The 26,946-nt window shown below is 42.0% G+C and overlaps 1 protein-coding gene across 5 annotated transcripts in view; it reads right to left on the bottom strand.

The window, feature by feature from the left end:
* TAF1 (TATA-box binding protein associated factor 1) overlaps nucleotides 1-26,946 on the bottom strand; it is a 75,132-nt gene that overhangs the window by 41,872 nt on the left and 6,314 nt on the right. For 2 of the 5 annotated variants that reach the window (XM_045994919.1, XM_045994921.1), the window contains exons 5-28: nucleotides 26,223-26,464; nucleotides 25,429-25,647; nucleotides 24,810-25,028; nucleotides 24,254-24,458; nucleotides 22,870-23,046; nucleotides 22,244-22,371; nucleotides 22,025-22,132; nucleotides 21,728-21,901; nucleotides 20,894-21,067; nucleotides 20,563-20,667; nucleotides 19,684-19,884; nucleotides 19,370-19,511; nucleotides 18,868-18,998; nucleotides 17,884-17,964; nucleotides 12,628-12,777; nucleotides 12,327-12,446; nucleotides 11,846-12,021; nucleotides 11,078-11,256; nucleotides 9,419-9,632; nucleotides 8,783-8,948; nucleotides 6,698-6,909; nucleotides 3,819-3,927; nucleotides 3,503-3,601; nucleotides 3,014-3,191 (exon numbers count right to left, since the gene is read on the bottom strand). In XM_045994919.1, coding sequence (XP_045850875.1) covers nucleotides 3,014-3,191; nucleotides 3,503-3,601; nucleotides 3,819-3,927; nucleotides 6,698-6,909; nucleotides 8,783-8,948; nucleotides 9,419-9,632; nucleotides 11,078-11,256; nucleotides 11,846-12,021; nucleotides 12,327-12,446; nucleotides 12,628-12,777; nucleotides 17,884-17,964; nucleotides 18,868-18,998; nucleotides 19,370-19,511; nucleotides 19,684-19,884; nucleotides 20,563-20,667; nucleotides 20,894-21,067; nucleotides 21,728-21,901; nucleotides 22,025-22,132; nucleotides 22,244-22,371; nucleotides 22,870-23,046; nucleotides 24,254-24,458; nucleotides 24,810-25,028; nucleotides 25,429-25,647; nucleotides 26,223-26,464 — 3,909 coding nt within the window. The remainder of the gene's footprint in view (nucleotides 1-3,013; nucleotides 3,192-3,502; nucleotides 3,602-3,818; nucleotides 3,928-6,697; nucleotides 6,910-8,782; nucleotides 8,949-9,418; nucleotides 9,633-11,077; nucleotides 11,257-11,845; nucleotides 12,022-12,326; nucleotides 12,447-12,627; nucleotides 12,778-17,883; nucleotides 17,965-18,867; nucleotides 18,999-19,369; nucleotides 19,512-19,683; nucleotides 19,885-20,562; nucleotides 20,668-20,893; nucleotides 21,068-21,727; nucleotides 21,902-22,024; nucleotides 22,133-22,243; nucleotides 22,372-22,869; nucleotides 23,047-24,253; nucleotides 24,459-24,809; nucleotides 25,029-25,428; nucleotides 25,648-26,222; nucleotides 26,465-26,946) is intronic. The other 3 variants (XM_045994922.1, XM_045994923.1, XM_045994920.1) reach the window with 2 other exon arrangements.

Raw genomic sequence — 26,946 nt, 5'->3', positions numbered from 1 at the left:
AGTTAACACTGCTGGATGATAGACAGTAAAGCTACTGAGAGTTAATCCTAAGACTTCTCATCAGAAGAAGAAAAGTTTTTTTTTCTTCTTATTGTGTCTGAGATGACAGAGGCTTACTAAAATTACTGCAGTGATCATTTCACACTACGGTAAGCCAAACCATTATGCTGTACCCCTTAAACTTAGATGGTACTGTATTATCAATTCTATCTCAGTAAAACTGGGAAAAAAAGATGCATAACACCATTCTGTGGAACACCGGGGACATGTAGATCAAAACCACAATACCACTTCACATCCACCAAGATGGCTAGAATAAAAAAGATGGACAGTAACACAAGTGTTGACAAGGATGTGGAGAAATCAGAACCCTTAACACACTGCTGATAGGATTAAAAATGCTGCAGTTGCTCTGGAAAACAATTTGACTGTCTCTCAAAAAAGTTAAGCATATACCGTGTGTTACCAGCAACTCTACCCCTAGGTATATATCCAAGAGAAATGAAAACAAACGTCCACACAAAAGCTACACACAAATGTTCACAGCAGCACTATTTGTATTATTTGGCTGTACTAACCAAAAAGTAGCACAAATAACGCAGATGTCTATAAACCAATGAATGCATTTTTAAAATGGGGTATATCTATACAACAGAACGTTATATGATGGTAAAAAGGAAAGAAGTTACTGACACATTCTACCACATGGGTAATACGCATTGAAACTGACCACTCTAAATGTGTGAATCATGCAGTATACGAATTATACCTCGATGAAGCTGTTTATATAAACAGCTATTTCTGGAATGTGGCCCCTTGACCCAACCATTAGGAAGTGGCTAGCCAGTACTTCTTTTTTTTTTAAATTTATTTATTTGACAGAGAGATCACAAGTAGGCAGAGAGGCAGGCAGAGAGAGAGAGAGAGAGAGGGAAGCAGGCTCCCTGCCGAGCAGAGAGCCCCATGCGGGACTCGATCCCAGGACCCTGAGATCATGACCTGAGCCGAAGGCAGCAGCTTAACCCACTGAGCCACCCAGGTGCCCCTAGCCAGTACTTCTATAGAAGACAGCTTCAGGATCGTGAGGTGAGACCGGATTCCCATCTCTGCCGCTTTTTAGCAGTGTTACTACGTTAGTCAAGTTATTAAAATACTACAGGCTTATCTGTTCATTTGTCAAATGAGGATTATAACAGTATCCACTTCAGAGACTTCTTAAGGTGAAATAAAGAAAATAATGCAAGTAAAATGCTTGGAGCCACTGGCAGTACTGCTACTACTGCTATTAACAGCAATAGATATGAGGAAGAAAGAGGACTGGACAAGAGGGGGATATAAGGCTGTGACAGGTCAGAACCTAGATTTTAAATTTTGTGCTAACATCTCCACCGAAGTGACCCACAGGTACCCCAACTCTGTACTTCCAAAGTGGACTCTTAACACCTTCTCATTCCTCTTCCAATCTTTTTTTTTTTTTAAAGATTTTATTTAATTTTTTTGACAGAGAGAGAGAGAGAGAACACAAGCAGGAGGAGTGGGAGAGGAAAAAGCAGGCTCCCCACTGAGCGAGCCCGATGCGGGGCTCAATCTTAAGACCCCGGGATCATGACCTGAGCTGAAGGCAGCTACTTAACGACTGAGCCACCCAGGCGCCCCCCAATCCGACTTTTAAGTATTTATCCTTGTAATATGAATGACAGTTGGACCTAACAAATGCGCTCTTCCCTTCTGTGTGTCTAGCACTCTGCTAGGCCCTGAAAATACAAAGATGAGTAAGACATAATCTCTCCAGGAGTCACAAAGTGATGGAAGATTCAGACACATAAATAATTACATACAACACAGTTAAGAGTCATAGAAGTTGGTTTAATTGTGTCGAGAACGACAGAAAATTAATGGGTATTCTGGGCAGTAAGTCTTCATGGAGAGATGGTATGAATTGGTCTGGAAATATGAATGGAAATTCACAGGGCATGTTCCCACTTTTCAGTGGGAACTAAGGGCATTCCAGACAGGGCAAAGACTGTGCAAGGTACATGAAGAAATGGCATAAGGTATTTAGTGAAATATAATGTTGAATCTGGCAGAAGTCTCGAGTAGTTATGGGAGCCAGGCATTGGACAGGAGACTAGATAAATGGGTCAGGCTTGCTTATAAAAGGTCTCAGAATCTAGGTATTGCCACATTTACAGATGACAAAACTGAAGAGGTTGTGAGAGGCTGTCTACGGTTATCTGTCTAAGAACTTGTCCAGGGTAACTTAATCAGTACGTGGCAGGGATGGGATTCATTCTCTATCCATACCCTTCAACCCAACACTTACACATGAATCTGTGCTCAAGGATACAACTGGAGATCAGAAACCTTGATCCCTGTTATGCAGAAGCTGTACTGTTTCCCCTTTTAAGACACAGAAAGCAGATTTCTTTCTCCCTTGCAGATTTGGAGCAAAGTAAACATGTTAAGAGCCCCTATAACAAATCTACAGATCAAATCAAAAATTCACACACAGGGGCGCCTGGGTGGCTCAGTGGGTTAAAGCCTCTGCCTTCAGCTCAGGTCATGATCTCAGGGTCCTGGGATCGAGCCCCGCATTGGGCTCTCTGCGCGGCGGGGAGCCTGCTTCCTCCTCTCTCTCTGCCTGCCTCTGCCTACTTGTAATCTCTCTCTGTCGAATAAATAAAATCTTTAAAAAAAAAATTCACCCACAGCCAACATGGTCGCAGGCTCACACTCTGCATAGGTTCCATCCACACTGTCTCTTCCTTCTATTTGATCAGGCCCACTTCTTCCTTCCACTAATCTCCCTGCAACTGTTTCATTTCAACAGACTCCGAATTCTCCAAAGGATACATTAAAAAGTGGGACTAAAAAGAAGCAACCTTAAATGACAGAAATGTGCACTAATTTTCGTAAGCCCAAAATGCATACACTGTAGATCCTTCCAGTCAGTCCAATCTTGTCTGAATTTGGGACTAATGTGACAAATAAGGATCTGAAAGGTGATTCTTACCATTATAGGTTGCACTATTTTTCACGATTAGCTCCAAATGCTCTCTGAACTCTTCCCGAGATGGGTAGAGGCGTTTGCGCACATTTTCACGGAGCGTTTGTAAGTCCATTGGTCGAGTGATGATTTTGTAGTAGTCCTTTACAACCTTTGCATTGACTGGAGTATGGAAAGGGTAGGTCTGTTCAAACAAGAGAGCACTATCCGTGAGCAAAGAACACTTGTCAGAGCCAATTCCTGAAGACTCTCTCATATCTTATCTGACTACCTGGCCACCAACTCTCAAAGGACTCTTTCTAGATGAAGCAGGTAGGTCTGTTTCATCTACTAAACTATTCAAAATAAATAAATAAAACAAACCCAAAAAACTACATCCCAAAGAATCAGGAGTTCCACATACCTACGAGTACTCTACTACCCTCTATCTGAAATCACAGATAGAACAAAAGGGCTTTGCCATTCCTACTGTAGACATGAATGCGATGAACTCACATTTGGAAGGTCTCTCATGTCATTGATGATAGACTCCAAAATGGAGGACAATGTCACCATTGGGTCTGTCCGGCGCCGGTGGATGGACTTATGAGGTCTCTAAGGAGAAACAAGAAATCAGAGTGCTTCTTTAGATAAGAAAAACAAACAAACAATGCTTTCTAGATATAGCTTAGGAATCTTGTAATGAACAATACACATAGTTTTCAGGGCAAGGCCAAAGGGAGAACCTAAGGCTGTGCCAGAGCCATGGGACAGAGGGCTGGAGGAACCAATGAGAACCCCATCTGGAGAAAGAAGCAATGCAGATACTCACGTTTAAGTAGTCACAGTGAACAGTGGTTCCAACTCGCCGTTTCTTTTTGGGAGGAAGCTGCTGTTTAGGGAACTTGAGAACCAGAGATTTTCTGCGAACCTCATCTGCGCTGTAATCAAGAACACTTTCATATCATGCAGTCCCTATCTCTAGACCCCAGAAAAAAAGCAACTACAATGAAGAAGTCCAAAGTACCTGAGCATGAGCCTGGGGAGGAAAAAGCCAAATCAAAGGCCAGATATCCACACTCTCAGGCTCAGATCAGGCACGGCCTCAAGGGATCTCCAAATTAATAAAGAACTAGGCAAGCCACAACCTCAGTTTCCTATTTGGCAGATAAGGGAACTAGGCTAAAGGAATTTCAAGAACCCTTCCATTCTATCTTAGGGTTCAAGGGCTAGGAGGCTAAACTTACAACAGAAACAAGGAAGAAATGAAAAACTGGTTTGAAAAAAAAAATAGTCTACGTTTCCCTCTGTCATTAAAAGGCTATTCGCCTTCCTTTCCATTGTATGGGATCAAGACACTAAATTTTCCTTTTCTAATGTGCCTCAAAATATAATGGCTATTACGGATATTGATAAATTAAATCAAGAATGGAAAAAAAGAGCCCCAAACTTAATAGAAGCAAAAACAAACTATCTGGTTATGGGTGGTAATTAGACTTACAGTGGTGATCGTTTTGTAATGTATATAAATGCCAATACATAATACTGTATCTCTGAAGCTTACACAATGGTTATCTACCAATTTTACCTCAGTAAGAAACAAATAAAAGTATGTATCAAATTGATTAAAAGTTACACACAAAAGACAATTCAAATATATTTTGCACATAATACCCTGACTGTACTACTGCAGTGGCACATAGTCTAAGGACAACAAATGACAGAAAACACCTTGAATCTACTTTATGGGTTTGTTGTTAGTGGTACTGGTATTGTAATTCTCAAACTATTCTGTACATAACAGATGTACAGACAGAGCAAATGAATCAACACATTAATGCCGGGAACCAGAGAAAGGATGCAAATATGAATGGGGGAAGAGGAGGAAGAATCTGTAGATATGATTTGAACTGGAGGTTTTGATAGGAAGGTTTTGGCATGTGATTTACAATATGTGTTTATTTCCTAGTTCTGTCCACTAAAAGCCTAGAAACAATGACATCTCAGTGGCAATGAGCATACCTAACACCTAGGTCTTGGTTCTAAATGCCATTCCCCGATAAAAGGAACCAGGGCTCCTTAAAGAAATGGCTGATTCTAGGTCTCAAACAAGAAAATTTCAAGGACAGCCTAGAACATCTTGTGTCAGAAAGCAAAGACGTTTTCAAAGATTTACAGGATTGTTTCAAAAGGACATAGGATCTGGCTTTAAGAGGTCAAATGTAAGACAGTATGGGCATCACAATTTAAAATGGTGTTAATAAATTACATTACATTAAGTTCACAAAAGGAAGAATTTCAGAATCCACAGAAATACTCAAACAGAAAGGAAAGAAAAGCTCTTCTTTATAGAATACCAGTTAATGTAGAAAGAACGCTATAATTAGAAAAACCGCTATTTTGCAATCCCCTATGTAACAACGGAGTTAGGCAATGATCATCAATGGATGCTACAACTACTGAGAGAAAGATTGTTAGGGAACAGGATATTCACCCACATGCCAATTACAAAGGGAACAACATACCTTTATTATAGAGGGTTCTGGGATCACCACTTAAACAAGATGATCAAAATAGTGAAAAAACCTGACATTATGTGCTTCTTGATGTGGTGTAGTAAGTACATAATATCACCTATGTAGTAATCTTGCCAAAGACATTTAATCTAAACATAATCAATGAGAAAACAATCAGACAAATCCAGAAATATGGGATATTTTAGGAGACAACTGGCCTGAATTCTTCCAAAAAGTCAATGCCATGAAAATCAAAATAGGTGGAGAGAACAGTTCTAGATTTAAAGACACTCAAAATACTTAATGTTTGAACAGGGATTGGACCCTGAATTGGGAGTGGGGTAGGCCATAAAGGACACTGAGATAACCAGAGAAATTTAAATAAGAACCAAATGTTAAATACTACTGAAAGATACTAATTTTCTTAGGTGTAATGGTAGTATCATATTGTTATATCCCGACTCTTAGAAAATGTGCGGTCAAGAACTTCTGAGGGTAACATCAAGATTGCATGCAACTTATTTCCAAACAGTTCAGCCAAAAAAAAAGTTTCAGACATATAAAGACAAAACAAATGTGACGAATGTTAAGTTGGTGACTTTAGAGGAATGATATACTGTATTAACCTTTCAACTTTTCTGTAGGTTAGCAGGTTTCAAACTCAAAAGTCGGGGAAAAATGTCTTTTAATGTAAAAACTTCTCCACTTGATTATCTCTTAAATTCTCTGAGAATAAGAGACAGGGATAAGCACAGTGTACGTCTCCTTAGTCTTTCCGGGATGGTCCATTATCGGAACACTCAGAGATTAGGGATTCGACAAGTATGAGGAGCGCCAGGAAGTAGGACAGGAAGAGCACCTATGATATGCGAGGCACTGTACTACATGTTTATACAGTTTGCCATTTTATTTTCGTAAAAACTCCGGTAAGGGTGGTTTTATTTGGTTAAAATAAGGAAACTGAGACCCAGAAAAGTTAGGTCACATGCCCCAAGGCAAGTGGGAAAGCCTGAGGAGTGCTTCACGACGAAAGTCTTTAATTGTCACTACTGGCAATAGTTACTGAGGAAAATCCATCCCAGTCCCCATGCTCTGAGTTCCACTTCACTACATATCACATCCACCCCTGCCACCCTTTGCTACCATCAACCTCCAACGGATCTCCCCACAGCACTTCCCACATGCTATCCCTTACCTCTCAATTAGCTGTTTCCCCAGGACAATCTTGGTCCCTTCAACCTTGATAAGTTCTTCATTATCATTATGAATGACTGTCTTTTCCAACTCCTCCTCCTGCTCCTCTGTCATGGCAACAGGGTTGGAAGGTGGAGCATTTGTCTGATAGTAGAGGGGGCAGAATTTGTTTGTCCTCATGTGCCCAATGGCACCACAAGCCCCACATTTCAGCTGCAAAACGGAAAAGTATCAATGTGTCAGAGGTAAATGGGCGGCCTAACCTTCGCTTTACATAATACATACAAGGCAGGTGCAGAACTGTTGTCGTAACAGGACTGTTAGACACCTTTCAACCAGAAGCCATCGGGCAACCTGAATGGAAATGACACATTAAAAATAAAATGCGGGGCACGTGGGTGGCTCAGTGGGTTAAAGCCTCTGCCTTCAGCTTGGGTCATGATCCCAGGGTCCTGGGATCGAGCCCCACGTTGGGCTCTCTGCTCAATGGGGAGTCTGCTTCCCCCTCCCTCCTTCTCTGCCTGCTTGTGATCTGTCAAATAAATAAATTTTTTAAAAAATCTTAAAAATAAAATGCAATCCAGAGATTGTACATTTTTAAAAAAAACAAGCGAGGAAGAAAACAGAAAGGATTTCCACTCTCGATTTCAGTTGTGAGTATGAAAATGTTAAATACGCAGGACAAAGTCCATAGGAAGCCCAGGGCTGCCTTCACCAGCACAGGCAGCCAGCATGGGTATATACTTCCAGGCCCTAGGAAAAAGGTTCAATAATACCAAGTCTCCATCTCAGTTTTGCAACTGACCTCAGCCTCAGCTATAAAATGGGGTCACCGGGGTACCTGGGTGGCTCAGTGGGTTGGGGCCTCTGCCTTCGGCTCAGGTCATGATCCCAGAGTCCTGGGATCGAGCCCCGCATCGGGCTCTCTGCTCAGCGGGGAGCGTGCTTCCCTTCCTCTCTCTCTCTGTCTGCCTCTCTGCCTACTTGTGATCTCTGTCAAATAAATAAATAAATAAAATCTTTTAAAAAATAAAAAAATAGGGGCGCCTGGGTGGCTCAGTGGGTTGGGCCTCTGCCTTCAGCTCAGGTCATGATCCCAAGGTCCTGGGATCGAGCCCCGCATCGGGCTCTCTGCTCAGCAGGGAACCTGCTTCCTCCTCTCTCTCTGCCTGCCTCTCTGCATGTGATCTCTGTCTGTCAAATAAACAAACAAAATCATTAAAAAAAATAAATAAAAAATAAAAATAAAAAAATAAAAATAAAATGGGGTCACCACTGTATCACATTTATAGAATATCATATATAACAAAGAAACTTGAAAATATTTAATGACCTCAGTACATGTCACCAGCAGTTTATATTTGCTAAGAACTTTACAGTTTCTAAAGTGCTTCCCAGGCATTATATCACTTACTCCAACAACACCATGAGACAACTATCATTTTATACAGCAGTGGCTTCGTTTTATGGTGTACATGGCAGTTACATGTAGAGTAATATTTGGAACCCTACCTAAGTCACAGAAGGCAACCTGTACTGATAAGTTTATTTCCTGTTGCTTTTTTCTTTTTTAAATATTGTTTTTATTTACTTCAAGAGAGAGAATGAGTGAGAGGGAGAGAGAAACGCAGGAACCAGGGGAGGTCACTGAAGCAGACTCCCCACTGAGCAGGGAGCCCTATGCAGGACTCGATCCCAGGACCCTGGGATCATGACCTGAGCCGAAAGTAGATAAACACCTGAGCCACCCAGGCACCCCCTGTTGCTTCTAATATGTACAATTTTTAAAGGATATGTGTAGGTGTACACACACACGTGTGTGTAAAAAACACCTCTTTCACCTAAGCCCATTTCAACCCCAAGGAAATACTCCCAATGGGTGAAGTATAAAATGACACCCAATGGCACCAGATTAGATTGTCAGTGCCAGTCACACTAGTCATGGTAACACCTGAGCAGCCACACCAACTCAAACTAGCTTTCCACAATACTGTCCTCATTCCCAGTCAGGGAGAATGCCAAAAGCTATGGGCAGAGGTATGCTTTCTTCGCCTTTTTAGTTATGATCATGCCACATTCTATTTACTTTTAGATCAGGACGCTCCTTCATTTTTTTGGGCTTCTTCTCAGGAGGACCCTTAAGCTTCTCCTTTTCCTGGTTCCGCTTCAGCCGCCTAAGTTGCTCCTGAATCCTCCGCCGTTCCTTTCGCATCTCTTCTCGATGCTGTTCATCAAAAAGGGCAAACTTTCGACTAAAGGGCAAGGAGGAAAAATATCACAGGACCATAAGCAAAGCTAAACCAAAGACAACCGTCCTGATAGCTAAACACATCAGAACTAAAATAATCCATCCAGACAGAAATAGAAGAGGTTACCCATATTCCCATCTCCCCCACTCATCAGCCTTCCACGTGCAGAGCAGCACCTCTCTCAGAATAAGGTGTCCTGAGTCATCACTAAGAGTTCTGCCAACCAACCACAACGCAAATGACCCAGGTGGAACAGAAAACATGCCTTTATTTTGGAGCAAATTTGAAATATCTTCCTGTGATTTGGCTCTGTCCAAACCCCAAGACCTAAAGGCACCCAACCAACACAGACTTCCAACTTCCAGCTGTACAGAATCCTGTCACTAAAACTCCAGCACATACCTCCCTCATCCCCATCCCCCACCACTTTTATCGCCCTCTTTACATATTGGAAAGCGGTGAGTCAAACTCACATGAATTCCTCATCTTTTGTGGTTCGTATGCGCACGTAGGCATCAATGACAGCTGGTTTTCGGACTGTCTCACAACGAACGTACTCCTTCCCCTCTTCATCTCGAAATGTGCGATAAATCTTTAGACAACGGCCAGTGGCAGAAGAGTTAAGGCTAGTCACAGAAGCTGTGTCATCATCTCTGTGATTGTTTCCTGATGCTGCTGAACCTGCTGCTGCAAGGCAGAAAAAGATTTCCACGCATTCCCCCTACCACCCAAGTGGTCATTTTCCTGAGACTGAGTGGAGACCTCGAAGTTCAACGGGCCACAAAAGTATGTACGTTTACCAAAAACACTGTATGGTTCTACACAAAGCATCAAGCCCGCAAATGCACTGATTTGTCCTTTCCTGACTTCATTTTACCACTGCCCCATTCCCATTTTTGTAAGTATGAGAAGTTCTGAAAGGAACTCAAAGAACTACGTTTGTTAGGGGGACAGAAAAATAGCAGCTGTATTCTGATTCCTCTCAAGAGCAAGAGAAGAAAGCCCAAACAGCAAGTAGCTGATGATCACATTAAAGAAAAGCACCCCAGCACCAAGAGCGAAAACGGCACCACAGACACAAGTCCAGAGTCTTAGGAGAATGCGTCTCAAACCGAACACAAATGAAGAGGAATCACCTGAGAATTCTCATTACACTAGATTCCAATTCAGTAGTGTCTGGGGTGAGGCCTGAGAATCTGCATTCCTAACAAGCTCCCGTGTGATGTGGCTACTGCTGGTCTAGGACTGCCCCAGTGCAAAGGCTTTTTCACATCTTTACAAAGTAGTCAGAACACAAAATTACACAAAGCTTTTTACAGAGCAGGATATGAAGGAAAAGCCTACTGGGAGTGAGAACAGTCATTTACATATCCATCTTCGGGCCTTTATCCTCCCTCTCATAGTATCTATACCCAAATTTTCATTTGCCTGCTTGACGTCTATACTGGGAAGTATCATGGGGACCTCAAACTCCACATGTTACATCTTCCCTTCTTACACTTGCTTCTTTCTCTGAAGTTTACTACTTTAATCAAAGGTACCACCATCTTTCTGGCAAGCCCAGAGTGAAATCTTAAGGTCACCTTAATTTTTTACCCCTTTTCATTCCCAAAATCCATACCCCAAACCAGTTCAAGCCTTTATCATCCCCACTCTCAACTTCTGCAATTTTTGGTTGGTGATTTTTAACTCTATTTAGGGTCTAGGACTCCTTTGAGAATCTTTTGAAAGTCACAGATCTTCTCAGAAAAGGTACATTTGCACAGAATTTTACATATGATTTCAGAGGGTTCAGGAGCAACCCCTCAAATTTATCCATGAAATCAGTTTTAAAAACTCTTAGCCTCTAGGATGAATGACCAGAAAGATCACCTGACATACGGCACTGCTAGCCCTGGCTTGGACAGGCCTGACACAGACAGAGGCAGCAGTGGGCCGGTGGCAGCTCTTCAATCTGGCCCCCCAGAAAAACCTCCAAGTTCACCTTGCAGTAACCTTTCTACCTCATCTACAGGCTTTTCTACACTCATCCCCTACTTCTTCTGCCTCCAGCTTTGGCTCAGTTCTTGGTCTGCAGTTATTTACACTTTTCCGATCCTTCTCTTTCTTGTCTATGAAGCCACTACCCTCACCCAGTAGCATCCGCTGTAGTTCCTTCCGCTCCTGCTCCTCCCGTTCACGCGACAGCTGAGAGCTGGTTTTCTTATTCTGCAACATGTTTTCAATGTTCTTTCCCATTTCTTCAAAGTCACTATCTTCAGCTGAGCTGCTGTCTGTGTCAGTTGATAATACTTCGGTTGATGACAAAACTCTAAAAAGGAAAAATGATGTTGAAAATTAAGAAGAGAAACATGAAAGTGTATAAAGAGCTGAAGAAATACAGCTTTAGGCAACAGTAGGAACTTGGGAAATCAACCTTAAAAAGGAATACCCAAATCCACTAAGACATGGAGGCCTTAACAGAACAGCTTTACAAAGTTTTCCTTGACTTTTGTCAACAAGGCAAGTCTGAAATATGCTGTAACACAGCAACTCTTTCAGAATTCCTAGAAAAAGCCTGAGAAATAGAACGGCACACTGGTCATTTTTAATAATAGAGCGTTACCATCCTCTCACAGTATGCCTGTGAGAAAAAACAAAACACACTCACTGTCCCTTATCACCACTGCAATAACTGCCAGGCCCAAGCAGGCCACAAAAGTTACCATGGAACCTAGAGTACCTCTTGCCAATGCAAAACCTTCGCCAAGTTGCTCTGAAAGGAGCAGGTGTTCTAGCAGTATTATGAACAGAGACCACCCTGAAATCTCAGCTACCTGGTCAACTAGTCACATTATCAAGTGACCTCCTGTTCATTATAATATATAGTGTCTGGGACCCCTTCCCTTTCCAGAACATACTTGTTCTGAAGGTCAAAGATGCGCTGACACTCCTCTTTGTAACGCTCCTGATGCTCAGCCACAGAAAACCTTGACCCACGGGCAAATTTACTCATGGGCCCCTCTCCAGAGCGGGCCTGCTCTGTGGACATCGTGCGGACTACATCGATCACTTCCCAGCGGGACAGCTTTTTAATCTACAAGAGAGAGAGAGACAAACACATACACCTAAATCATCAGAGATTTCAAAAAATAAACCAAGGCACACAACTTAGGGAGCCAGACAAAACAAAAACAAAAACAAAAACAAAAACACCACTCAAAGCAGGTTAAACAGAAAGCTTGGGGAACGCTAACTCCTGAAAAAGTGCCTAAGATCCAGGGTACTACAACCTACACCACAAACTTATCCAGATAGTTCCTTCCATCTGCCTCCTAGCTTTTCCCTCTATCAAAGGCCCCCTACCCTAGGGGACTCTAAGTTTTCCTCTTCCACACTCACCTCTTCTTCAGGTACACCAAATTTACGTAGAAGCTGCTTGGCATTTTTCAGTGAAAGGCGACGGAGATCTGCATCTGTTCCTGTCACTGTCTTCTTTACTGGCTGAGGCTCCTTATCATCCTACCTCAAACATAAAACAAAACAGGCAAGAACTGTAATAAGCTCAACTCCTTATAATAGGTGCCTAAGCCATCCTGTCAACTTAAGTGTTTTCCAGATCCCCAGCCCCTTCACTTCCACTCCTTAACCTCCATTTCTTCCTCCCTTAATTTTTGGTTTCCAGGATTTCAGAAAGTCTCACCTTCTGCTGTGTCGGTTTGTTTGGAATCTTGACATAGGAGAATCCTTCACCACACCCTGTAGGATCTGCCACCCCAGTCACCTCCAAGAGACACTTGCCCTTCATAGCAGCAATGAAAGCCCTTGTGGTGTTCCAAGGAGCAGTGCGAACCTGAGGTATAGAAAAAGATTGTAAGGGCTATGGGAAACATTTGCTCTACGGCTAGCCGTATTTAGAAGATCAGAATAATTACAATAATGTATGATTTGACGCTTTCTTAAATGATCTACGAAGATCAATAGTTGCATATAAAGCTGCCCAGTACTCAGCACTCAGTACTCAGTACTCTTCTTCCCCTCTATGGTACTTACGTTACGATACTAAACAGAAATCAAGATCTCAGCCAGTAGAACACTGTGGAACAGTGGTCCCTTTCGGCCCCATATCCCATATACTGAAAGTTCTCAAAGACAGTGATGCCCCACCCTCATGATGCTCAAAGAGGTTGATGATGCATCTGACTGTCCGATTGCTCAAATGGCTGCTTTAGAATGGCCAATACATTCTGTAATTAAATGATAAGCACATTTTACAAAGTAATGGCTTTAACCCCAGGTCCATTTTACCTCTCCAACTGGTTAGTTAAAAATGTCTGTCCTCTCCTGGGACCCTGAATATAGTGTTTACTGACCCCGCAAAATAATCAGGAAATTAAGACAAGAGGAATGTGCTTGTCCACACAGACTAGTTAAGACTATACACAATTAGCTAAAGAGTGGTCAATTCTCTAATCAAGATTCAATCTCAAAGGCTATTTGACCAAATCCTTACTTTCTGAAATTCTTAGACATCCACTCATTTTTCACTCTCTCCTCAAAACACCACCACAATGCACTTCCTTTTTTTTTTAAAGATTTTATTTATTTATTTGACAGAGAGACAGAGAGATCACAAGTAGGCAGAGAAGCAGGTGGGGGGGGAGCAGGTTCCCCGCCAAGCGGAGATCCCGATGCGGGGCTCGATCCCAGGACCCTGAGATCATGACCCGAGCCGAAGGCAGAGGCTTTAACCCACTGAGCCACCCAGGTGCCCCCCACAATGTGCTTCTTCACTCACTCTGTCTGACCTCATTTACAATCACTCACATTTAATAGATATTTATTGAAACCCTAACTACATGCCAGGCACTACTTTCTCATGGACCTCACATTAGTGAGAGAGAGAGAGAAATAACCAACCAAATACAATACTGCATAACCAGTGCATTGATAGGAAAGTAAAAAGTGTTACATGTACATAAAGAAGGGAAGAATAATGAGCCAATATGATGGGAGTGAGGGCAGGAGTCAGGGTAAGCTTCCACGAAATATAAATCATAGGTGAAGGTAAGATGGTAGAAGAATGGCAAGAAAATATCCTAGGCAGAGGGAAAAACAGTTGCAAAATTCTGGAAGGCAACAGAAAGAAACTGAGGGGACTGAAGGAACTTCAGTATGTTTGCAGCTTGAGTACAAGATGGACAGTGACAGGAGATGAGAGGAGGTTAGAGTTATATACAAGACCCAAATCACATAGCACCTTGTAAAGCATGTGTAAAACTTCTTTCTAAAAGAAGTGAGGACCCAAAGGAAGTCTTTGGGCCAGAAAATCATATGATCAGATTTTTGTTCTAAATTTTTATTTTAAAAAAGTTCATTCAACTTTTTAAACAATGGTGCTGGAATAACTGGACATTCACATGCAAAAAAGAACCTTAATCTATACCTTGCACCCTACATAAAAATTAACTCAAAATGGATCTAAACTTAAGATCTAGAACAACAAAACTTTTAGAAGAAAACATAAAATAAAATCTTTGCATCCCTGAGTTAGATAAAAATTTCTTAGATACAACACCAAAACCACAAGCAACAGAGAAAACTGACACTCTGGATTTCTGCTCTTCATAAAACACTGTTAAAACAAAAGACAAACCAGACTGGGAGAAAATTTTTGGCAATCACATACCTGATAAAGGAGTCGGACCTAGAATACATAGAGCTCTCTCAAGACTCAATGAGAAGAAAACAAGCAACCAATTAAAAGTGGATTAAAAAGATGAACAGACACTTAATGAAAAAGTCGGGATGATAAAGTAAGCACATGAAAAGACGCTCAATGCCCTTAGCCACTAGGGAAATGCAAATCAAAACAGCAGTGAGGGGGCGCCTGGGTGGCTCAGTGGATTAAGCCGCTGCCTTCGGCTCAGGTCATGATCTCAGGGTCCTGGGATCGAGCCCCGGGTCGGGCTCTCTGCTCCGTGGGGAGCCTGCTTCCTCCTCTCTCTCTGCCTGCCTATCTGCCTACTTGTGATCTCTCTGTCAAATAAATAAAATAAAAAAAATCTTTAAAAAAAAAAAACAGCAGTGAGAGACCATTTCACATCTGACAGGAGGGCCATAAAAGCAGTAATAATAAAAAAAGAGAAAAATAACAAGTACTGACAAGGATGTGGAAAAACTAGAACCCTCATACATTGCTAGTAAGAATGTAAAAATAACACAGTCACTGTGGAAAACAGCCTGGTAGTTCAAAGTTGAAAGAGGGGCACCTGGGTGGCTAAGCTGGTTAAGTGTCTGCCTTCAGTTCATGATCCTGGGGTTCTGGTATCAAGCCCCATGTTGGGCTTGCTGCTCAGTGGGGAGTCTGCTTCTCCCTCTCCCCACCCCACCCCATTCATGCTCTCTCTCCCTAATAAATAAAATCTTAAAAAAAAATGTGAAACAGAATTACTATATGACCCAATAATTCTACTTTTAGGTTATTTACCCAAGAAGAAAGGAAACATGTCCAGAGATTTATACATGAATATTGATAGCAGCTTTATTCATAATAGCCAAAAACTGGGAACAACCAAAATGTCTTTTGATAGGCCATTACCTAAACTGTGGTAATATCCACATTATGGAGTGCTATGTGGCAATACAAAAGAACAAACGATCAATAACTTGTATGAATCTCAACATAATTATAGGGTGAAAGAAGACAGACAAGAAAGAATACATACTATCAACAAATGGTGCTGAAAATAGAATATTCACATGCAAAATAATAAAGCTCGACCTTTACCTTATACCATATATAAAAATTAACTCACAACGGAGCAAAGACCTAGGTACAGGTTTCATACCTAAAGTATAAGAATTAAAAATAGGGGTGCCTGGGTGGCTCAGAGGGTTAAAGCCTCTGCCTTTGGCTCAGGTCATGATTCCAGGGTCTTGGGATGAAGCCCTGCATCGGGCTCTCTGCTCAGCAGGGAGCCTGCTTCCCCCTCTCCTCTGCCTGCCTCTCTGCCTACTTGTGATCTCTGTCAAATAAATAAATAAAATCTTAAAAAAAAGGAATTAAAAATATAAAACCCTTACAAGAAAACAGGAAAAACCATGACCCTGGATTTGGCAATGACATCTTGGATATGGAACCAAAGCACAAACAACAAAAGTAAAATAAGATACACTGGACTGTATCTCAATTAAAAACTTCTCTGAATCAAAGGACACAACAGCATAAAAAGGCAACCTATGGCAGAAAGTATTTGCACAGCATGTATCTGATGAGAGATTAATATCAAGAATTTATAAAGAACTACAACTCAGCAACACAACTCAAACAACCCGATTCAAAAATGGGCAAAGAACTCGAATAGACCTTTCTCAGAAGAAGATACACAAATGTCCAATAAGTACATGAAAAGATGGCTCAACATCACTAATCATTAGGGAAATGCAAATCAAAATCACAATGAGATACTGCCTCACATCGATTAGGATGGTTACTATCAAAAAAATAAATAACAAGTGTTGGCATAAGTGTGGAGAAATTGAAATTCTTATATGCCATTGACAGGAACGTAAAATACTACAGCTGCTTTGAAGAAAAGAAGTATGGAGGTTGCTCAAAAAACTAAAAATAGAACTATCATGTGATCCAGTAATCCACTTCTGGGTCTATATGCAGAACATAAAACAGAATCCTGAAGAGATATGTGCATACGCATGTTCACAGCAGCACTGTTCCCAATAGCAAGAGGTAGAAGCACCCCAAACGTCCACCAATGGATGGTGGATAAACATGATGTGGTACATACACACAGTGGAATGTTATTCAGCCTTAAAAAAGGAAGGAAACTGTGATATATGCTACAACATGCATGAACTTTGAGGATATTGTGCTGGATAAAATAAACCAGTCACATAAAAACAATGCCTCATGATTCCACTTAGGGGAAGTACCTAGAGTAGTAAAATTCAGAGAGACAGAAAGTAGAATGGTGGTTGCAGAGGCTGGAGGAGGAAGAAATGGGGACTTGTCATTTAATGGGTAACAGAGTTTCAGTTTTGCAACATGAAAAGATTTCTGGAAACTGGTTATGTAACAGTGTGAACATACCTAACGTTACCAAATTGTACATTTAAAGGTTAGATGGTATATTTTGTTATGTATATTTTACCACAGTTAAAAAAAGAAAGTACATACTGTATGAGCCCACATATCCAAAAATGTAGAAAATGTGAACTAATCTATAGTGACAGAAAGCATCAGTGTGGTTGTCAGGGCACAAAGAGGCCAGAGTAAAGGGAAGGGAAAGGAGAAAAGAATTCCAAAGAGGGTACAAAAAAACTTTTGGGGATGACAGATACATTCACTATCTTATGAGGATTCACAGATATAAACACATATCACAACATATCAAATAGTACACTTTAAATACATGCTACTTATGTCAATCTTAACTCGATAAAGTTGTTTTTTTTAAAGGATAAATGGAAAAAATTAAAATGGATAAATGGAATATACTAATAAAAATGAGCACAAAGCCAGGGCACCTGGGTGGCTTGGTTAGTTGAGCATCTGACTTTTTTTTTTAAGATTTTATTTATTTATTTGACAGAGAGAGATCACAAGTAGGCAGAGAGGCAGGCAGAGAGAGAGGAGGAAGCAGGCTCCCTGCTGAGCAGAGAGCCCAATGTGGGGCTCGATCCCAGGACCCTAAGACCATGACCTGAGCCGAAGGCAGAGGCTTAACCCATTGAGACACCCAGGCACCCCTGAGCATCTGACTCTTGATTCTGGCTCAGGTCATTATCTCAGGACTGTAAGATCGAGCCCCACACTGCGCTCCACGCTCAGGACAGTCTGCTTGAGATTCTCTCCCTCTACCTGTCCCCCCACCCCCACTCACATGCTCTCTCTCTAAAATAATTAATTAAGTTTAAAAAAACTAGTGTAAAGCCTTACCTCATCATCAATCTTCATCTGGAAATCTTCCTCATTTTCTTCTTCTGGAGCAAAAAAGGACTTCTCACCATAGCCAGCATCCTGGAAGAGCATAAACGTTCAGCATAAACCAGTCAACAAATTGGAAAACACAAAGTACAAGTTTCACTAAGTACCAAGTACAGAATATCAAAGTACATTTTCGCACAGAGAATGGATTCTGTAAAGTCTTCCTGTCTCTGTCACCAGTCTATATCCTTAGGTTATCAGAAGATATATTACATCAGGGAACTTGCCAGCTGACGTGTAGGTAGTTAAGGCCCAAAAAGGAAGCTAAGTAGAGGGGCACCTGGGTGGTTCAGTGGGTTAAGCCTCTGCAGGCTCAGGTCATGATCCCAGGGTCCTGGGATTGAGCCCCGCATCGGGCTCTCTGCTCAGCAGGGAGCCTGCTTCCCTTCCTCTCCCTCTGCCTGCCTCTCTGCCTATTTGTGATCTCTGTCTGTCAAATAAATAAATAAAATCTTTAAGAAAAAAAAAAAAAGGAAGCTAAGTAGAGATGCTCATCACTGCAGACTCACTAACTCAGTGGTGTAGCTGTGCTGTCTCACCCTGGCTAGATCTTCCCTGCTTGGGCATAAGAAGGATATTGTACTTCTCTAAAAGCACATGTCCAGCACCACCATCTCAGCCCACAGGGAAGGCTGTGGAAAACAACCGAGAAGTATTTGCCCTGTGTATGTACCTGCCTTGTAAAGAACAAAGATTAAAGTCGCCACCCAAATGGATGGAACAATAAGCCCTACATTCCTCATGAAGCCTTCCCACTGCTATTTAACTAGACTGGAGTTGTCCTCAGAACCAACAGACACGGAGTACCTCAGAGCTCGAATCTGTCAGTAACTGGTTCATAATCCAGGAACCATCACTTCTTGGCCAGTGCCACCAGTCTGCATCCTCCTGTCTGCAACAAACCCACAGGCACAGGCACAAGGGGAAGGTGCTTACTTTCAGTCGCTGCTCTGCGGCTATCATGCTGTAGTAGGCACAGCACTGCTCTGGGGACACCATAGCTCTGATCTCCTCTTCAGTCGGTAACCGAAAATCAGACTTCAACACCCACCAGTTTGAGTCCATCCCTAGAAAAAGTAGAGAGAATGAGACCATTCCAAATTCCAAAGGCCCTTCCACCGACAGCAACGAGGATAACGAATCGAGACCGGGCCATGCAATGTCCCAGAAGGTCTAGCCACAGTTAGCCTGCCCGCCGAAGAAAAGCCCCACTGCTAGGTTGCCTGCACCTCCTGACATCCACCATCCAACGAATTTCCTGGCAGACACAAATCAAAAAGCAATCATAGCCTCCATAATTAGAAGATTTACTACCTCCTTCTTTTGATGACTATCATTCTCTCAATCTGGGAGTAGTATACTTATCCTCTCATCGAAAGCTATAATTCCTTTCTTGGAAAGAGACAGGGGGAACGAATAATTAGTCACAAATGATGACCTGTGCGTTTGAAGTCAGCGCAGAGCTTCAGTCTCTTCCGGATGCTACTTTCTGAGTGAGAAGGGAAGGCTTTCTTTATATCTTCCATTCGGATCCGCCGTGGCCGATCTTTACTCTTCCAGAATAGGCGGTAAATAAAGACCTGTCCAACAAACCAAGTGTCTTTCATTTGGCAAAACAGAAGACAAAAGTGCTAGCCAGGGCTCCTTCCCCTACTAAGCCCTGATGTATTTTGAGCTCTCCTGATGTGCCCCCAAATCCACAATACCCTGTTAAGTGCAAACTGACCCACCTCCCTAATCTGTCATTCTTACCTGGAGAAAGTCTCGAATATGTGTATTAGCCCTTTTGGAGTTGGGCCCAGGAACTTCAAACAAGGGGCACTGCTGGCCGACCACAAAAATATCCACTAATTCCCGAATATAGTAACCTTGTCTTGTCCGAATGATAAGGAAGTCAGTTTCTGGCATCTTATGAAGGTAAATTGGGGCACGAAAAAGATTGTTCTCAAATGCCTAACAAAAGTAAAAACACAAAAATTATATACAGAGAAGCCCTAGGAAATTTCATCAACTAACGAGAAGGGAAAACAGGCCTGTTTGCTCTCCATCCCCAGAATGCCATCTAAAACCTATCCAATAATATAAATAAATCGGAATATGGAATGTCAAACTGGATTAGAAAATAATTTTTAACCCTCTGGCAGTAGTAGGGAAACTATAGGATTTGGATTCAGATGACACTGACTCTGCTACTTACTGTATGATGTCAGATTAGTCATTTAGTATCTCTGAGTTTAACTGACCTCATCTACAAAACAGAGATACTTTAAACAAATGAAAATATACCAATTCTACGATACAAATTAAATACTCATTAATTAACTCATTAAATTATTTATCCCAGGCTGACTTCCCTATGCCACCCAGATGTTGCTGGACTTCTTACCAGTGTGTGTTTTCTAAAAACAATTTCAAATTTAGTTTACAAATAACATTACTAGAGCCAGTTTTAATAAAAAGATCAAAAGAAAGTCTGGGGACTATAATCATTTGGGGATTATACTGACCCTTCCCCATACCTTCTATGTATAGTACCTCAATCAACGAGAATTAGTTCTTTCTGGGATGACTAACTCCTCAACTATCAAGTTCCTTAGGAAAAAGAGTTGTTAACAGGAAAGAATCCCTCACCTGCAGTAATTGGCCAGGATGGAGAGAGCCCAGGAAGGGAGATGTATGGCAGTAAACGGTTTCTCCATATTTACAATCTGGGGCTCCAGGATCTTTTCCGGGTTTCTAGAAGAAACACAAAAGACCCAGTTACTATTACAGAATAGAATCAATAAGCCTTCACAAAATATTCCTTGAGCATAGCATTTTACTAATATTACTAACTACAAAAAAGACACCATTTCTTTCTCCCAAGAAACTTACAGCATGGAAAAGACAAAATATACAATCGCAGACTATTGCTGGATGTTCATTACAACTATATCACAAACAAGTTTTCTCAGAGACTCACCCGCTTATAGTAGTTTTTTATCTTGGTTGCCATGCCAACCTGCATCATTAATGGTCCATTTTCCTCACTGTACTCTGCAAGAATAAGATCTCCATCTTTGCCTGTGAGGTCCTGAGGTGTGCGCATAAAAAACATCTCTCCACCACCAGACGCTTGTCTCTCTTGTTCTCTCATCTGCCCAGAACAAAGAGAACACAGTTCAGCTCCTGACAGGACAAGAATCACAAACTGATGCTGTTCATTCTGAGACAATGACACCAAAAGTGATTTTGCCTTGCCTTTTTTAAAACTTCATTGCAAAAATATTCAACCAAGAAGTTGAAACTATGAACACTTACAATCCCACCACCTAAATATAACTTCATATTTCACCTTATCTATCTAAAATTATCTCCAAAGATTTTGCTGGAACCATTTTTAAAAAGATTTTATCTGACAGAGAGAGAGAGTGCACGAGCATGCACGTGCACAAGTAGGGGGAGAGGCAAGCAGAGACAGAGGGAGAAGCGCTCCCCTGAGCAGGACGCCTGATATGGGGCTCGATTCCACAAGCCTGGGATCATGACCTGAGCCAAAGGCACATGCTTAACCAACTGAGCCACCCAAGGTGCCCCCTGAATCGTTTTTGAAAGCTGTAGTCATCATGACACTTCACCCTTAAGTATTTTCACATGCATCCCCTAAGAATAAGGACATTCTCCTAAATAACTATAGTAACATTCTATCACATCTGAGAAAAAAGTAATTCTCTTGTATCATCTAATATGTCCATTTCCCCAATGTGTACTCTAACATCTTTTATAGCTGCTTTTTCTACCCAGAGTTCAGTCATACCTTAGCCTTCTTTTTGATGTGTTTTAGCAAGGGCTGGACTGAGTGGGGACCTGGCTGAGAGAGTGCCCCAAAGGAGTACTTCTTCAGAGGTGGGCGATGGAACTGCCGAAGTTTGATGGGCCCCATGTGGGTAGGAAAGAAGGGCTGTCGTAATTCCACAGCAGGAATTGAGTGCTAAGACAGGAAATACAGGGTTCAAATTAAATAATAACTCCAGCCTAGGCAAGATTTACCCATATCCTCCATCAAAATAAGGCAGTGGTTCCCATCCATCACAGAAAAAATTATTACTTTTACCTGGATAATATTTCCTCCAAAGGTGCCTCGAAGACCCTGCTGCTTGGGGTAGTAATATTCATCATTGGAGAGATTCCATGGATCTTTCACTTCTGGCTGAGACATGTTCTAATGATGGGGACATCAAACAGATATCAAATAAACCTTAGTCAGACTACCCTCCTCCATTACCTTTCTCTGCTCTTCTCAAAACCCTAGGTCCCTTTTCCCTCCACAGACCTGTTGTGGTTCCTCCTTGATGACCCCTGTTTTCCCTAACAGAATTCGACTCTTCTTCAGAGACGATTCCTTCTTACTTTCCTTGGAGGGGGAGTTGGAGGTGGCCTCTTCCTTTTCATCAGGAATTTCTAAGGATGAAACAAAAGTCACTCTAGAGATACTATCCCTGAAGATTCACATTTCCTACAGGTATCTTTGCGCTTCCTAATCAGATCTCTCATCCCAACCCAGACCACTTCTAGTAGGTGATTCTCTCTAACTAAACACACTATACTCCTGGAATCTCAAAGGTACTGCTTTTCAACATTCCTACATTGTGAGCTTTCCCTAAGCAAAACAGAAATACTAGAAACAGCCACAACTCTGCTCTCTCAACTGCTACCTGAAAGTTCTAGTCTTTTTCATTTCTTTCCTTATTTTTTTAAAGTAGGCTCCACACCAATATGAGGCTGGAACTTACGACCCTGAGATCAAGAGTCACCTGCTCCACTGAATGAGCCAGCCAGGCGCCCCCAAGAAGCTTCTAGTCTTGACCTTCCCACCCTTTCTGATTTCCCCTGTCCCTTGACATTAGCAGCAAGCTGTCCATTACAGAGAAGGAACACTGGCTCCTGCCAACACCATACCCAAAATGAGGTTCTCATCATTGGGATCAAGTGTCAAAACAGGAGGCTCCAATAGCCGGGGCATGGCCTGAGCATCCCAAATGATATTGTCCTCCCAGCGTCCATACACCAGCTCCTCATTGTCAATGGGAAAGATAGAGTACCAAGGCTTGTCATCATCCAGGGTGGCTGCAAAACCTACTCAGAAGAGGAGGAGACACTCAGTAACAGACAAAACACCTATGCCCCTTTCAATCATGATTCCAGCAAAGGAGCATGTTAACAAAGTTATTCATGCGGCTACTGAAAAGGAACCTAGCACACACAGTGTATTTCTCATTTTAAAATATGTTGCAGACAAAATGTTCACTGCAGTGTTTTTCATAAGACTCAAAATTTAAATAGCCAAGTCTGTTTAATAAGGGACTGGCTAAAGAAATCATGGTAATAAATGATATGGTAAAATATACTAACAATTAATGGTAATAAAATATATATTAAAAATACAGTAACTATTGGTCAATTATGAAAACGTCCATATAAGAATACTATGCAATCAGCAAAGTGTTTAAATAGAACAAGAAAAGGAAAAAAACCTCCTTCTTAGACTTAAAAATTAAAACATTTTTGTTTTTCTCTGGATTATAAAAGTAATCCATTAGGTTAACTGAAGGAAAATACAGAAAAATATAAAGGAAACTGAAGCTGTGATTCCACAAACCAGAAATAACCACTGTGAAATCCCACAGTGCATTTCCTTTCCGTCAGCTTTCTGTAATTATATAGTGTGCTTTTTCTTTTCCCACTTATATGAACAGGGTATCATATATGCCACTTTGTTTTTCTTGAGTTTCCCATGTCATTAAACTTTTTATGAAAAACTTGGAATGACAGAGAATGATGATGTCAAATGAAAAGCACAATATGCAAAAAACTGCCTACAGAAATGAGCTCAACTACATACAGAGAAGACAGAAAACCAAAAACAAAGTACACCAAAAAGTTAATAGTCGATCTCCTCTGGATAGCTGGATTATCAGTGATTTTTGTCACTGTACTCTATTTTCAAAGTTTTCTACATTAAGCATGACATACCTTTTTTTTTGCGTACTTAAAGAGAGAAAAAGCAAATTCTAGCATGATAAAGACAAAGGGGCTAGCTCTGAAAATGGAAGTAGATCATAGAGATAAAACCTTGGTCTAGTTCAGATATATCATCAACTTCAAAGTGAGAAATCAGAGTCCACCCTAGCTTGTTAATGGTGTACAACTTATTATGGACTAGAATCGGGGCTCAGGTCCAAAACATTTTGCTGCCCCTCAGCAGCAGCAAAGAGCACAGCTAAACACACTTAAGATGACTGAGCTGAAGGGAGTGTGCTAGACATGGCTGGCACAAAAGCACCTTGCTGAACGTTGTAGGCCATGGCATTCCTAGTCATGCTGGAAGGAAGCCAGCCTGCCAGGCTTGCACGCTGAGGTTTTGTTCCTTTGTGTTTGACATCCTCTCCATCCCAGATGATATCATCCTCCCAATGCAGCTGTGTCACCATCAGGAAGTTTTCATCAGCCAGAAGGTCAGTGCTATTTTCCTCAAGTTTCCTAAAATCCTACAGAAACGAAGACAGAAGACAAATCCCTGAACAGTCACTGGTCAAAGTTCTGACTCCAAATCCCTCATCAGACACATCAAACATGGTCCCTGACTTGAAAGAAGTACCTGATAAGGGAGGCCTGCCTCCGCGCACTCGTGGGCTATAGCAACACTCACTGCCCAGACGGAATCCTTGTGACGGGGCCTAGCTGCCAGGGTGACACACCATAACAAGCCCAAGGCTTAGAACCTCCATAACCTACCGAAGACACCCTACCCGGTATCTCCCCACCCAGAAGAGCAAAGTTAAGTAAAATGGAAAGGGCCCCGGGCGCAGATTCCTTTCTTACATACCAGTGTCGCTTACCTCCAACATTCTACATTTCATCACGGGTTCAAGGTCCATTTTTCTCAGTTTGAAGCCATAATCAAACCCACTGCCATCTTCAGGGACACCCAGCATATCATACCACAGCCGAGCAGGCCCGTAACGCCACTCGGCTACTCTCGGTTTGGTATCAGCCACTTTATCCGTATCTCCAGTTGACTGGGAAAACTTGGACTCAATAGGAGCCATCATCGTAATCTGTAACAGAATAAAGCAGGAGGAGAGGAGGATTTCCTGATTGCAGATGTCCTAGGGCTATAGGGAGTCCACAGTCAGGAAAGGAAGTTAGAGTAACTACAAGGATGATTCTTTCAACAGGACTGGAATTAGAATGGGAACAGTGGAGCTAGATCATGGCACGCTCTGCCTAAAGCATTCAAACTCCTATTTACCAGCATGTGTAGCACCAACTGCTGGCCCACAGTACTTCTCTACTACAATAGGGAAGGGACGGCCACTAAGACTGAACTCACGATTTCTCATTCATAATCAGCACAGGGCTCTGCCTGCTAAAGTACATTTCCCATTTAGACATAAGCTAGGGAGAACTCATTTGTTCCTCCCGTAGGTCTCAAGCCCAGGTCTCTATTTTGCCTACTTCATCATCAGAGAGACATTGCTCTGGAGGTGGCGGTGGAGCGTAGTCATAGTTCCACAAAGACTTCTGGCTGACTTCTGACTCTACCGAGCACTCCACCTCCTGGATCTGCTCTTCCTGGATCAGCTCACGGTGCTTCTTTTTCCTCTTTCTCCGAGCACTCCGCCAAACAGATGGGACGTTCTTCCCTGGTCCAAAAAGACGCAGGAAGCGTAATACCTACAACACAGAGGCTCAAAGACTCAATATCAGACAGGAAAAGAGCAGCATCTGGGTCTACAAACTCCCCTGAGAGATCCACTCAGCTGTGGGGGCGGGACCAAAGAGTGCTCAACTTAGAGTTATAACATCTACCATGAAAGTAAAGAAGCATCCCTTAATAATTTGGACTAGTTCTTTTAAGACAACAAGCACAATTTCTGATGAGAACTATGTAATCACATGTACTGTCATCAATGCATACAGCTTTTTCAAAAAGACCTAATACAGGGCGCCTGGGTGGCTCAGTGGGTTAAGCCGCTGCCTTCGGCTCGGGTCATGATCTCAGGATCCTGGGATCGAGTCCCACATCGGGCTCTCTGCTCAGCGGAGAGCCTGCTTCCCTTCCTCTCTCTCTGCCTGCCTCTCTTGTGATTTCTCTCTGTCAAATAAAAAAAAAAAAAGACCTAATACAGTGTCACTGAATAAGAAAACTTTTACATCTTATCTTTTCTATGTTCAACATCTTAGCAACAGAACTCAGAATTTAGAAGAGGTCAGTGGTTTGCAACATGGGCGTTCTCCGTGGAAAGTACCTTCCCAGGCCGAAATTCCGGGAACAGTTCTGTGACACTCGGCAACAGCTTGGTGGCATCATGCTGCATAATCCCAGCCAAAGGTAGGGTCAGCTTCCCATCTTCAGATTCTGCCTGTGTTGCTTCTTGAGGTCCCATCTCAGATTCTGAGTCAGAGGAACTACTGAAGTCCACTTTCTCTGAGGCCAAAGAGGAAGGGGCAATGATGGAGGGCAAGATGATGCCTTCTCCATCCTCAGACACTGCAACAAGGAAGAGAAACCCCTTTGGCATGTAACTGTGAGCATACTTCCTCTGATTCAGCCAGTACCCACTCTAGGCTATTTGCACGGCTCAGTGGCAGGGGATATAGTTCCAAGCACCCAGATCACTAGTATGCAACCCAGAAAACTCATTCCAACTCATTATCTCCCACCGTCCCCAACTCACCTTATACCCGGTACCCTAGGGTTGTGATGAGAGAAAACAAACACTATTACTACATTTACTACTTTCTATACATGTATTAAAGGAATGTGATCAACAGCAAAATTATACGACACTTTTTTACCCGGAAAGCCTTATCATCTCTAGTTTGGGGACCCATAAACTGAAGAATTTTTTTTAAGCCAACAGGATGATAATGAAATTGTCTAGGACATGAAGTTATCAGATGTTATTTAGCCTACAGACTAATGCAGAAATGGCTAAAACTCTAATAGGAGGAATTCTGGTCAACATAATT

The sequence above is a fragment of the Meles meles genome, chromosome X (assembly GCF_922984935.1).
Source record: "Meles meles chromosome X, mMelMel3.1 paternal haplotype, whole genome shotgun sequence".
Lineage (NCBI taxonomy): Eukaryota > Metazoa > Chordata > Mammalia > Carnivora > Mustelidae > Meles > Meles meles.
Note: the sequence above shows the minus strand (reverse complement) of the source record. Positions and strands in the feature narration are given on the sequence as shown.